This window comes from Heterocephalus glaber, unplaced genomic scaffold (genome assembly GCF_053883595.1).
Source record: "Heterocephalus glaber isolate CG9 unplaced genomic scaffold, H.glaber_assembly_v1.0 deba00001004, whole genome shotgun sequence".
In the NCBI taxonomy this organism is placed as follows: Eukaryota; Metazoa; Chordata; class Mammalia; order Rodentia; family Bathyergidae; genus Heterocephalus; species Heterocephalus glaber.
Window position 1 is genome coordinate 3,152,209 of NW_028258179.1, and position 12,405 is coordinate 3,164,613.

At 46.7% G+C, this 12,405-nt stretch overlaps 2 protein-coding genes across 5 annotated transcripts in view; one reads left to right on the forward strand and one right to left on the reverse strand.

Moving 5' to 3' along the window:
• Pid1 (phosphotyrosine interaction domain containing 1) overlaps positions 1-2,931 on the reverse strand; it is a 235,835-nt gene extending 232,904 nt beyond the window's left edge. The window contains exon 1 of one of the 2 annotated variants that reach the window (XM_004868008.3): positions 2,790-2,931. In XM_004868008.3, coding sequence (XP_004868065.2) covers positions 2,790-2,819 — 30 coding nt within the window. In that variant the 5' untranslated portion in view covers positions 2,820-2,931. The remainder of the gene's footprint in view (positions 1-2,789) is intronic. The other variant, XM_087209346.1, reaches the window with a different exon arrangement.
• LOC147828554 (uncharacterized) lies at positions 1,128-10,683 on the forward strand. 3 transcript variants are annotated; one of them, XM_087209342.1, is made up of 3 exons: positions 1,128-3,878; positions 4,924-5,077; positions 6,780-10,683. In XM_087209342.1, the coding sequence occupies exon 1, from the start codon at positions 2,416-2,418 to the stop codon at positions 3,127-3,129; it is 714 nt and encodes a 237-aa protein (XP_087065468.1). In that variant the 5' UTR covers positions 1,128-2,415; the 3' UTR covers positions 3,130-3,878; positions 4,924-5,077; positions 6,780-10,683. The 3 variants fall into 3 exon arrangements, with proteins under 3 accessions (XP_087065468.1, XP_087065470.1, XP_087065469.1); XM_087209344.1 differs by having other exon boundaries at positions 1,128-3,643; XM_087209343.1 differs by lacking the exon at positions 6,780-10,683 and having other exon boundaries at positions 1,128-4,645; positions 4,924-6,768.
• The last annotated feature ends 1,722 nt before the right edge of the window (positions 10,684-12,405 follow it).

Sequence of the window (12,405 nt, forward strand, 5' to 3'; positions counted from 1 at the left end):
TACAAAGGGAGGAATTCATATTTACATTTTTAAAAGTTGGGGTGGTGATTTAAGTCTTCACATTCCTTTCCATCCTATTATATTTTTAATGGCAGAAGCTCCCAGCCAGGGCTGGGGCCGAGGAAACCCAAGTTTTAACATTCAAGGGAGCAGGCGAAGTCACAGCAGCTCCGGGGACTGAATGAGAAATTACCCAGCTCGGCTTTTCTTGGAGCCTCAGGTCTCTTTCCCGGTGCTGGATCTGGGTCAATGAACTCAACCACAAATCAGAAAACATCAGCATCATTTTTTCCCCAATCATGTGGATAATGATAATGATAATCAAATCCGATCAAAGGTAGCATTTCCTCAGCATGGGAATCAAGTGGATACTGCCCTCAAAAGACAATCGGAGTAAGGGCCAGGTCTAAGCAAAGTTGTGCCACGTTCCCAGGCCCACGGGCCTCATCTGAAAGGAACTAACACAACCCATTAGCAAAGGATGTGGTTCTTTTTTCTTTCCTTGCCTTTTTTGTTTCTAGGTATTTCTAGAATCCACTGATTCCTTGGTCTTATTAGGAAGCTCTGGGAATAGTTCCTTGAAGCATTTTCTTCACTTCAACTCATCTCAATGAAAATGTTTGTATTAAAAATTAATAAGAAAAAAATTGATGACATTGTATGAGGTTAGAAAGATTTGCAAAAGGAAGGTGAGGTTTACCATTTTCCCAGGACTGGCGGTCTATTCCCCCAGCCAGTCCCACTGCTGTGGTCGCAACCGTGACCATGGCATAGACAGGGAGGAATCGGAAACACACGTAGCTATACGATTGTGCCTTGAGGGCCAAAGGGGGAGGAAAAAATCCCAGACAGCAAACAGAGACCGTGACAACCACACGGGATAACCACAAGGAAAGTAAATAAAATATTATTACAAGCAGCTCGCTCGGCACCTCACTCTCAACAGCAAAAAGTCTCCCAGAAGCAAAAAGTAAAAATAGACAGTGTTTTCAAAGAGAGTCCAGTGGCTGTTTGGGAACAAGTCATGAAGATATCTTCCCCACACTCGGCTCACTTTTATAATCTCAAGGCTCGAAATGTGTTTTTCAAAGAGAAACGGGTTCACTGATGATTTGGGAACATGATGGAGGGCCCAGGATGGGTGAGAACCTTCCCAGAGGGACTGAATCTTAGTGATAAGCCCCGCTTACCAGAGTTTTCAGAAGCCTAACGTCAGGCTCTTTCAACATGGCACCTTGAAATAAAACAAACACATTGCAAACGCAAACTGTAATGAACCAGACCGGGGCCAAAACACACACGTGTGCATTTCACAGAAGAGGCAGGAGACATTTCAGCCTAGGAATGACCACCGGGGGGGACAGGAGCCAGAGCCCTGCCTGCCATGGATCAGGAGCTCAGGAGTGAACCGGACTGGTCAGAGAGACTGGCAGCAGGAAGAACTTCAGCAGATCGGCTACAAACTCTTCACAGGCACGGCCACCAGGCCACAAGACCTCAGGAGCTGGGACTCTGTGCTTGATGGGACTCCACCACCTCCCCTCAATCACTCTGCCTCCTTGGAATCAAATCCATGCTTTGCACAGCAGGGGAACCCAAAGGCACCACAGGGATCTGCGCCACTGCCTAAACGCATCCGCATCTCCTTGTGCCAGTCACAGCCAGGAGGCCTTCACCCTCTTCTTCCACAGGGCCTGGCCCAGGGAGTCTTGGAAAGGAGCTGCAGATTATCTGCTTCTGCTATGTGCAGCGCCCCCTGCAGGTCAGTCCTCTGTAGGCCTGGTAGGCAAAGCTGGCCTTGTCTAGCCTGGAGGCACTGCGTTTGGGGCTTGGAATGTTCATTGAGAAACCTCCCAAGCAGCCAAGGCGTCTCGCCTGTTCTCAGTCCGCAGACATGCGCAGCCTCCAACGGTGCTGAGTTTTACCTCTGAAGCGCTTCCTCGAAGTTTACTAGGAAACAACCTGCCAAAAGTTTAACTGCAGGATTCCGCTGAGAGTACTTGGTATCTCTCGGGATGATATTTGCGACCAGAAGGCAGTCATCAAACCTGGCAGCTAGGGGGTCCCACGGCCCAAGCGTCACTGAAGGAGTCTTCCTGGGAAAACACCCCCTTGTCACGCTGACACCCCACACACACACACACAAACACACACACACTCCCTGGCTTCGGAAGCCACACATCAAAGGCGGTCTGGCATTTCGGAGACAGCGGTGCCAAACTTTCAATGGGATGCCCCAGGACGCAGCCATTCCTGGCTAAACTTAACTTCTGACTTCGAAGCATCTAGAAGAGCCTGCATTCAGGGCAGATAAAGAGCCAACGAGAAACGGAAAAATAAAATAAAATATTATAAGTAGCATACCATGACCGAGCCAAACTGAGTCTGACATATCCAAATTATACTGGCAAATGGATGCTTTCGCAAATCATTTGTTCTGTCTTTCCTAGGGACAAAAAGGGGAGAGAAAAACCTGGATTCGAAAACCCTAAACCCAGACCAGCAAATTGTGTCAGTGGGACGCAACCTGAAATTGCAGCTCTGAAAGTCGAACGTGATTTATACCAACAGACACACAAACACCTCAGGGCCAGAAGTTGTGGCGCCCGGAGCAGCGCCCCCAGCATTGCACCCTCCTGGCCCCGAGGAGCTCCGAGCCCAGAGCCCAGCCGAGCTGAGCGCGCGGCTTCCGAGCGCGCATCTCGAAGCGCCCTGCCGGCGGACCCTGGCGCCTGCGGCCGGGCACCTCCTCCTCCCGGCTGGCCCCGGCTCCCTCCCGGTGCCCTTACCTGCAGGCGCTCCGTGGCCGGCTGCCACATCTTCCAGCCGTGGGGTCGGACGGCGGGGAGGCTAGCGAGACTGAATCGCGCCGGCGGGGCGGTGAGGAGCTGCCGGGCCCGCCCTCACATCGGGGTCGGGGTCCGCGGGACGCGCGTCCTGGCGCCGGCTGGTGGACGCGGAGGGCTGCGAGCGGGAGGACGCGGCGCGGCGCTGGGCCGCCGGCAACTTGTGGGCACCGCCGCCGAGGACTGCGCAGCTCCGCCCGGGCCGAGCGCTCCCTCCGCCCCCACCCCACCCCACCCCACCCCACCCCACCCCCGCGCCGCCGCCCGGACCTGCGCGCTCTGAGCATGCCCGGGGCGGGCTCCCGGCCGCGGGTGGGGGCAGACTTCGCGGCCCCCAGATCCCAGCGGGAGGCGCGTGCAGAGGCTGGAGCCCTGGCAGCCCGGAGGGGGTTGGAATCTGGTAGAGGGATCGGACTGGCTGGGGAGAAAGGGCCTGGGGACCGGACCGTGGGAGGGGGTGGCTTAGTGAAGAAGCCAGCACACTGGGGTCCGAGTTGCCCCGGCTGGGCTCTCTGAAGCCTTGGGATGTGCCTGGCACTGTGCTGGGGAGGCGCTTGCATCCTTCTTCGCGCTCGAGTTAAATGAGCACTTATTAAGCTCCAGTCCCTGTGCTGGGTTCTGAGCATACAGTGGTGCAGAGAAAACCGTGTTTCTCCTCTCCTGAGCTCACACTGTGGTTGAGGGAGTGGGGATGGAGACAACGCCTGAACATGCCGTGCTGTAGGCAGTGAGGATAAAGGCTGGGAAGAAAAGAAACTAGGACTCATGGGTGAAGCGCTTCTCAGGGGGCCCAACAGGTGAGTGGAGTAAGGCCTGAGAGAGGAGAGCGAGCGGCTGCTGAGGGCAGATCCTGTGAGGGTGGGCGCTGCAGGGCTCTGAGAACCCAGCGAAGCCGCCCTGGGCGCCCCGGCCCCGCTAGGTGCCGGCCGGCCGGCCCGCGTGGACGGGTTACCTCTCCTGTCCAGGCCCGGCTCCCCCACCTGCCAGACAGTTTGGCGAGATGAGTGTCCACATCCCACCGCGGGGGAACAGGTGAGGCCGGTGGAGCGGGGTGAAGCGGGCACCCAGATGCCTTCGGGCAGGCGTTCTTGCCCGTACCCCTCACTCCGTGCTCCTGACATCCGTGTGGGCCTGGGCCTCAGGGCAGCTGCGGGCAGGGTTGCTGAGGCTGATGCGGAACACAGGTGCAAGCACGGTGGGGCGAACTTCCAGGACCAGGACCCTCTGTGTCCCTGGGAGCCTCAAGCAAAGCCACTAAGCTGCCTCTGAGTGGCTAATCATCTCCCCAGATGCCCTTGGTCCCGCCACCACCTCTCGCTCCAGCTCCGGTCCTGATCCTCGCTCCGGGGCCAGCCCATCAATAGACCCCTTCTCCTGACTCGTGGGAGAAGGGGCCTACCCAGCCCACCCCAAAACCTGCCTGGGGTGCCTGCCCCTGTGATCGGTTTGAACTGTTTTCCCTTTTCTAATAACTCACCCTGCAAACATCCCTCACCTAGAAAATTCCTGATGAAAACGACGGACCTTCCTAGGCCCCTCCTCCTCTCCAATTCCCAAATCGAAAGAGATGCACTTCATTACAGAAATCTAGAAAATCCAAATGCACATATGAAGCCCGTCCGGAAGCTAAAACAGGAATATTCGGTTGCCGGGGATGTCTTCAGACCGAAGCTTTGCACCATCCTCAGCGCAGACGCTTCCTTGGAAGAGTGACTTTGTTTTAAATAGCAGCGGGATGAGATAGCAGCCTAAACGCAGATCGCGTCAGAGCGTTAAACCCTGTCTTCTCACCTCTGAATGTAATTAATTGTTAGGACTCAGTAGCATAGCTGCTAGCTGGGAGTGTGGTGCTATTTAAAGAGAAAAGCCTTTTGCTCCGGGAGATGGCTCTCAGTTACAGGTCCCGCTTTGCAAACAGATTTGGTGAAGGAATGTGTTTACACTCACGTGACATCCCTGTCCCAAAGGCCTGGACGCCTCCAATCAGGAAACTAGGGAGAGGAGGGGAAGGGAACAGGTGGAGGCTGGTGGGCGGTGATGGAGGGGACAACTTCTCACCCATGGGTTTCGTTCCCAGGTTTTCCCATTCAGGAGGAACCTGCAAAGGAGGGGGAGTGAAATGGAGACATCTGCTGGCCAGAGATGGGATGTGCACGTGGATGCCTCCCAGCCCTGCTGGATGCTATCAGCTCACCCTTCCTGGTGAAGGGAAAATGCTCTACAAGGCAAAGGTAAGGGGGTCAGTGCTGAGCAAGGAACCGCTCTTGAAATACACCGGAAGTGCTTGGGTGCTAGGAGTAGAGCGCTAGGCAGAGAAGTACGTGTCTAATTTCAGGTACTTACTGCCTTATAATTATCTAAGCAGGCCTAATCTTGTTAATAAACACCATTTCAAGGAAAATGACAAAAGAAAAGGGAATAACAAGGTCCGGATGGGTTATAAACACTATATTTAAAGACAAATCATTACAGCCAGCTCTAGAAATGTTACTTAGCCAGATTTAATCTAATTCATAGCTCTGAGCCTTAACGTGCACAACCTGGATATCCCACTCCGAGTAACGGTGAATTGAATTACGCTCCAACACATGAAAGAAATAATAAAATATTATGCAGCCATTAAAGAGGATAATGATGAAGCTGCGTGGCAACTGAAAATGTTTACAATACAATTATGGCTTTTTTAAGTAGGCTGAAATGTGCATGATTTTAATATGTATAATACATATTAATCTCAATAAAATATCGGGAAGGAGCTAGGTTGAACCCTGGCCTTCTAACGGGTTAGCTAAATGAGAACTTGGAGCAGGGCATTTGCCTTGCTCACTTTCAGATTTTTCACCTGTAAAACACTGATCATGTTACCTAATACTCAGGATTATTGGGAGTAGTGAAGGAGTTAATGTATGTGGCATGCTCGGCATACATTATAGGGACCCAGAAAGCAGAATTTTTGTCCCCATTATGTTTCTCTTCATTTTCATTACTGAAATAATCAAATTCTTGCAAAGTAGTCCAGGATTTCCTCTAGCTAAGTCATTTCCATTTGGATTATTTGTAGCTCGTAGTGATTTGATTTAGTTTTTCCAATAAAAGTGACAAGCCATATTAAAGTTCACTTACAACTCTAATTTAAGCAGATGGCCAGCAAAATGTATTAGGGTTGTATATTTAACAGAGTGAACACTAGAAAGTCTTTCTGTGGTGTCATTACCCTTATTTTAAAATCATTAAAACAGTTGTAGATGAGCGCTATTAAGAAGTCTGAAAATTCATTAAACCCTTTAAAGTTCTCTGTAGTGGCAGAGCCACCAGTATGTGTTCCTACGCGGCGACAGGTGTTTACGGAGATGTTCAGGTGACCTTTTCCTGCCTTAGAAGGGAATGTTCCACTGTGCATCACTGCACATGTGGTTGGCAAGTGGTGTGGGATTAGTTAACATGCACCTTGGGACTCTCATTCTGTGGTAGTCTGTCCACACTCCTCAGTCCCCATGGACTTGGGACTTACCTGCAGGGCAGCAGACAGGACATGGAATCTTCAAGCCTAGATACAAAAGACCTGGTAGTTCTGCGCCTGCCCCCTCAGAACTTGAGGTCATCTCGGAAAGAGGCCCTAACCAGATCTGAACCATGAGAACCACATAGAGAGAGAGGCCAGGCTGACGGACCCACAGCCGGATTTATCGGGAGCTCCCCTCAGAGCACCCAGCTCAGGCTGCCAGGAGACAGCAGAAGCAGAAAAGCCCCCAGGTGCAACAGCCTAAACCAGCCAAAATTGTGACTCCAGAATCATGAGCTCATCACGTGAATTTGTTTTTAGCCCTATAGATTTGAGGTGGCTTCTAAGTAGTTATAGATGACAGACAAGACATCACTGAATATCAGTTTTTCCTATTAAACATCAGATCTTTCTCCTCTTTTCCTACCAAGGAGTGTATTGGCGGTGGCACTGTAATGAAGCTTATGAGCGGGGTGTGGTGGCGCACACCTGTGATCCCAGCACTCTGGGAGCCTGAGCAGGGAACATCGCAAGTTCAAGCCCAGCCCGGGCAACTTAGCAACTTGGCAAGGCCTTGTCTCAAAATAAAAAATAAAAAGGGGCTGGTGATAGAGCTCTGTGTAAAGGCCCTGAGTTCTCCAGGGCCAAAAGGGGGTGGGGGAAGAATCCTGTAGAATGTAGCAGGAGCGCTTGTTTCCCTTTTTCTTGTGTTATTTCTGCTTCCCCAGTCTCTTCATTCACACATCTTCCTTAATCTTTCCTTGTGTCATCAAGCTCCCAAGTGACTCCATTATATTTTCTAGTGATTCTCTCTAAAGGAAGATGAGAAGTGGGCTGGGCACGCGCCAGTCAGGTAACAATCAAGGTGAAGTTTTCTGCTATCGTATGCTGTGATCATGAAGCTATCTGCTCTTTTGCAGCCCTTCTCACCCCCTCTGAAACCCTGTCCTTATAAACAACAACGTCCCCATTCTTCTGGAAGGGTAAATACAGCTCCTGTCCAACACAGCTGGGGAAAGTGAGAGCCAACTGGAGGGAGGCGTCCCGGTCTGCCTTCACTACAGTTAGCCCAAAAACAGGCCACTCTGTGCCTTGCTTGTCCTCTCTGGCATATTCTAATGGGTTGATCGGTTCGGTAATCCCAAAAACGTTCCCACCAGGACTCGTGTGAAGCTTGTATGCTGTCTTCCCACCGCATCTGAGCACCATCTGAACTGATTTCACACAAAAAACCCATCTTTCTTGGCTTCTATTTTTTCTCTCTCTTTCTTCCCACTTTCATTATCAAAGCCAAGAATTACTTGTTCTCAAACCTATAGCAATATGTTCGGCGTAACTTACAGAAATTCAGTTGTCTAGAAGAAAATATCCCTATGATAAGAAATGCTTCTTGATTTCCATTAGCCTTGGCCCAACTCAAAAACCTCCATGCACAGCTCTGCAGTCCAAAACCACGCTGCTGAGCAAGGAAGCTCTGGCTGGCCACCCTTCCCTGCCCTCCCTTCAGAGAGTAATGGGGTAACCCCAACATAAAAATCACAAGGAAATGGCACAGGGGATGTTAGTGGCCTTATGGATGAGAACACAGAATCTTCACCTATAACAAACTCTACTTGGAGCTGACGGCAGAGTGTTGCAGAAACTCTGACTGTATATTCTGTGCTTCGGTTTTACTAGTCATACTGCAAGCAGCAGAGAAAAAGAGCAAGAAGTCATTCATGACCTTGTGAAGTGCAGATACACTCAAGATTTGTCAGTAATGGCAGGGTGGGTGTTGCAATGCGCTATCCAGGTTCCCCCTTTCGGGAACTGTGAGTTTATTGTTTCAGCAGGCAAGAGTACTGGGCAATTCGGAGTCAGTGTCCATCTGTCAATATTGCCTTCACCCAAGGGAGCTGACCAGTTAAGGTTACATTCCCTCCCTTGATACAGCCCACTTTCCAAGACTCATCAGTGTGGAGTGCAGAGTCTCAGCAGGGACATTTGTAGAGCTCTTATGCTCTGAAGCCTTCTCCAGGATCAGCCAATGCTCAGTCACAGATCCGTAATAATTCAACTTCACTTTTTCATAATTCAACTTCAAACCTGATTCCGACACTTGCTTACAGACTCCTAGGTAAAGATTTGGGAGCTAGACCACCCACCAAATGGCAGGAGGTACAATACTGATCATCTCCGAAAGGCTCTAGTGGGGAACTGAGGTGAGATATAAAGGAAAGAGATTGCTGATGGGGCACTGTCTCAGGCAGGCATTAGAGTCTTAGTGGAAATAATAATTATATGGATTATAGAATGAGATGGTTATTGCTGAGTACTGTGGGTACATTGAAGAAACAAAAAGAACTGCTGCTGGTGACTAAGCTGAGGTATGAAAGCCGGGATGTTTCTTCAAAACACACAGAGAGCTCTCATCTCCTGCAAGTATATGGTGCAGAAATTGAGGACTGGGTCCAAGGATGTGTTGTGCAGACTGCAGAGCTCCAGAAAGACTGAGTCATCACTCTAGTAGGTTCTGTGTTAAGTTCTTTTTTTGGGGGGGGGGGGGTACCGGGGATCGAACTCTGGACCTTTTACTTGCGAGGCAGGAGGGAGAACCACTGAGCTAAATCCCCAGCCAAAGTTCTGTGTTAAGTTCAAGACTCTTACTGGGTAGAGGTGAGACCATGGGGTTGGGTTGAGAACACAGGTCGATCCCCTTGGAAATCCTGAATTCCCACATTCCCTGATACTTCTGAACCAGAAAAGTGGCCACCCCATCCTCTCCCGAGAGAAGGTACCTTCCCCCATTCTCTCTGCTCATGAAGAAAAATGCATCAGACTCCACTGTGCAAGTTAACTATTTTAACATAACTGATTTCTGTAGAACACTGAGCACAACAAAAACGGAAAACATATTCTAAGGCTATGTGTTCACCAATACTGACCATAAACTGCTCCATAACACACGTATCACTAACTTTAAAATAAATGAAATTAAAAGGCAGACAGTAGGAAAAAAAGAAAAAAGTTATTACAATCTAGTATGAACAATGTATCTAAAACTATACCTTGATTTAGTATAATTGTCTTTTGTATTTTATGTTTTTTGGCCTGTTAGTCTGGTTGTTAATCTGTATTTATGATAATTAACTTGATAAGGATTTAGGAAATAAAGGAATCTGTTGCTGGCAAAGAGTTTTAAAAATAAAACAGGGTAGAGGAGAAGGGGAAAAGTGAATTGAAACATGTTATGTACATGTCCCAGTTCCCCAAATGAATGTGACCATTATGTACTACAAAAATGTACTAATAAAAATGTTTTAAAATTAAAAATAAAACAACTGAAATTATACAGAATGTGTACTTTGACCACAACAGAATTAACTCAGAAATCAATTACAGAAAGAAGCCGTGGAAAATCCACTAATATTTGAAAATTAAAAAACAAAACTAAATTACCTATGCATCAAAGAAAAAATCACAAAGGAAACTGAAAATATTTTGTATAATATTAATGAATTACAGCCTATCAAAATTGCTGCCACACAAGTGGTATGTAGAAAGGAATTTCTGACTTCATATTTAAAAGAGAAAAGATATCTAGAATCAGTTATCTAAGCTACTCTTTTAAGAATCTAGGGAAAAAGAGTGGGCTTCCTGGGACTCTACAACATTACTGCTTATAATGTAAAATGTCGTTACCATTTTAGAAAATAGTTTGGCAGTTTCTTAAAAGTTGAACATATGCTTATCATATGACCCAGCAATCTCACTTCTAAGTATTTACCCAAGAAAAATGAGAACATATGTCCACACAATGTCCAAGTATTTATAGCAGCTTTATACATCATAGGCCAAATTGGAGACAAGCCAAGTATGAATCAAAAGTTAAGTGGCTAGAGAGATTGTGGTATATCCTTACAGTAGAACACTGCTCAACAGTAAAAGGGAAGGACTCACTGGCATATGCAACAGCATGGGTCAACCTTAAAAATATCATGTTCATTCTTTGTGTTACCTCCCATGCTACTGCGATTTTGTTCATAAAGTCTTTTCCTATGCCAGTGTCATTGAGAGTTCTACCTAACTTATCTTCCAGCAAGTTTACTGTTTCTGTCTTGATATTTGTATCTTTAATCCACTTCAATTTTAGTTTAGTGCACGGTGATAGGTATGGGCCTAGTTTTAATCTTTGGCAGGTTGAAATCCAGTTTTTCCAACACCATTTATTGAACAGGCTATCTTTTCTCAAATACCAAATAGTATCTCTAGTGTGAGAAACTGAAAGTGTAAATAAGGATGGAAATGATTAAAACGAATAATTGATAATTTGAAATAGGAAAAGATCCAAAGGTGGAGGGGTGGTGGGAGGGGAAGGGGAAAGGGAAGAAGGGAAAGGAAAAATTATGAGAAAGAAAAAAAATGGAAACAAAGTCTATGTAAATAGGGAAGGGTGGAGGAGGTGAAGGGCGCACAGGTAATGGGGAAAAAATAAGAACTAAGATACATCATGTTCAGGTACAAGCACCCAATGATGAATGTAAATGTACTGTATGCCTAAAATGTACCAATTAATATATAAATTTTAAAAAAGGAAAAAAAATTTAAAAAGTGTAAAAAAAAAAATATCATTTTCAACAAAAGAAATGACAAACAGCCTATATACTGTATCATTCCACTAAAATTCTAAAAAATATAACATGTATCTGTAGACATAGTGAAGAAAAGAATTTTATTAGTTTCTTAAGGCTGGAGGAAGGTGGTGGAGGCAAGTGGCCATTAAATAAAAATACAAATGGACATAAGCAGCTTTTGGGGATAAGGGAAATACTCTATTTTTGGCTGGGGTGGGAGGGTTCTTTCCTTTTCTTTTTTTTGGGGGGGGGGTACTGGGGATCGAACTCAGGACCTTGCACTTGCAAGGCAGGCGCTGGAACCACTGAGCTAAATCCTTGGCCCTGAAATACCCTATTCTTGATAGTGGTGGTAATGAATGAGAACTTATTAAATGGTACACTCAAGTCACATGTCTAATTCTATGTAAATTATGCCTTTTAAAAGTTCATGTTTTAAAACTTTTTTAAAATGTAAGTAATACTTGTGTCCAGTTACTTCTGATTCCACTGCCAACAGATAGGCAGTCAAAAAAAGGGTGGATCCTACTACGTACATCTTTGCATCATCAAGTGATGTAGGGCTGCTCCTACACCTGAAGGCAGAGGACAGTCCATTCTGGAACCCATGTGATATCCTGGGCTATCTCTTAGAACTCCTTTGCCCAGTTTTAACAATAAGTAGATGAATGCAGCTATGGCCTGAAAAAGACATGATGACCAGAAATTGAGCTTCTTTCAGCTGTGAAGGTATGATAGCCTAGCTCATCACATCAAGTAAGCCACTAAGATGAACAGAAGTTGAAAAGAGTCTAAATACGTAGTAAAGGAAGGAGGTGGTAAATACTGGTTGGGCTGTGATTCCAGCTGCACTGATGAGACTGCATTTGGTCCTGCTAACTTTTATCTTGTAAGCATCTTCAGGAAAAGAGACCTATAGGAACCTAGAGGTGCCACTCTCTAGTGGATGAACTCAGCATATGGAGGAATTAGATCTAAGTCAGGCAAGGGGTGGACTGTGGTGGACACGGCCACACAGATACCTCTTTTTGCCCCTTCAGCTATGATTATTGACTGTTGAAAGCTCAATACTAAGTCCCAACCAGGGCTTTGCCCTTGGACAAAGGTACCTGACTTGCTCAAAGTTATGCCCCTTTCCTGGGGGTGGTTCCCATCTAATGGCTAGTTGGTTCAGGAGTACAAGGATTTTTCTCAATGAAAATAAGTAATATTTGCTAAATTGTAAAAGTTGAAAAATACTATCATCAAGAAGAAAATAAATGATTTTTTTTAGAATCTAGTCATGCAGAGAAAACCATTTTTTAGCATCTTGACATGCTTCTTTCTAGATGGTTGAATAAACAGAAAAATAATTCATATGAAATGTATGTAGTTGCGATTATATTATATAGTCACACATTGCTTAATGATGGGTTTACATTCTGAGAAATGTGTTGTTGCCAGT

Coding starts and splice junctions, on each gene's coding strand:
- LOC147828554 (XM_087209342.1), top strand. CDS start 2,416: ATGCTTTCGCAAATCATTTGTTCTGTCTTTCCTAGGGACAAAAAGGGG.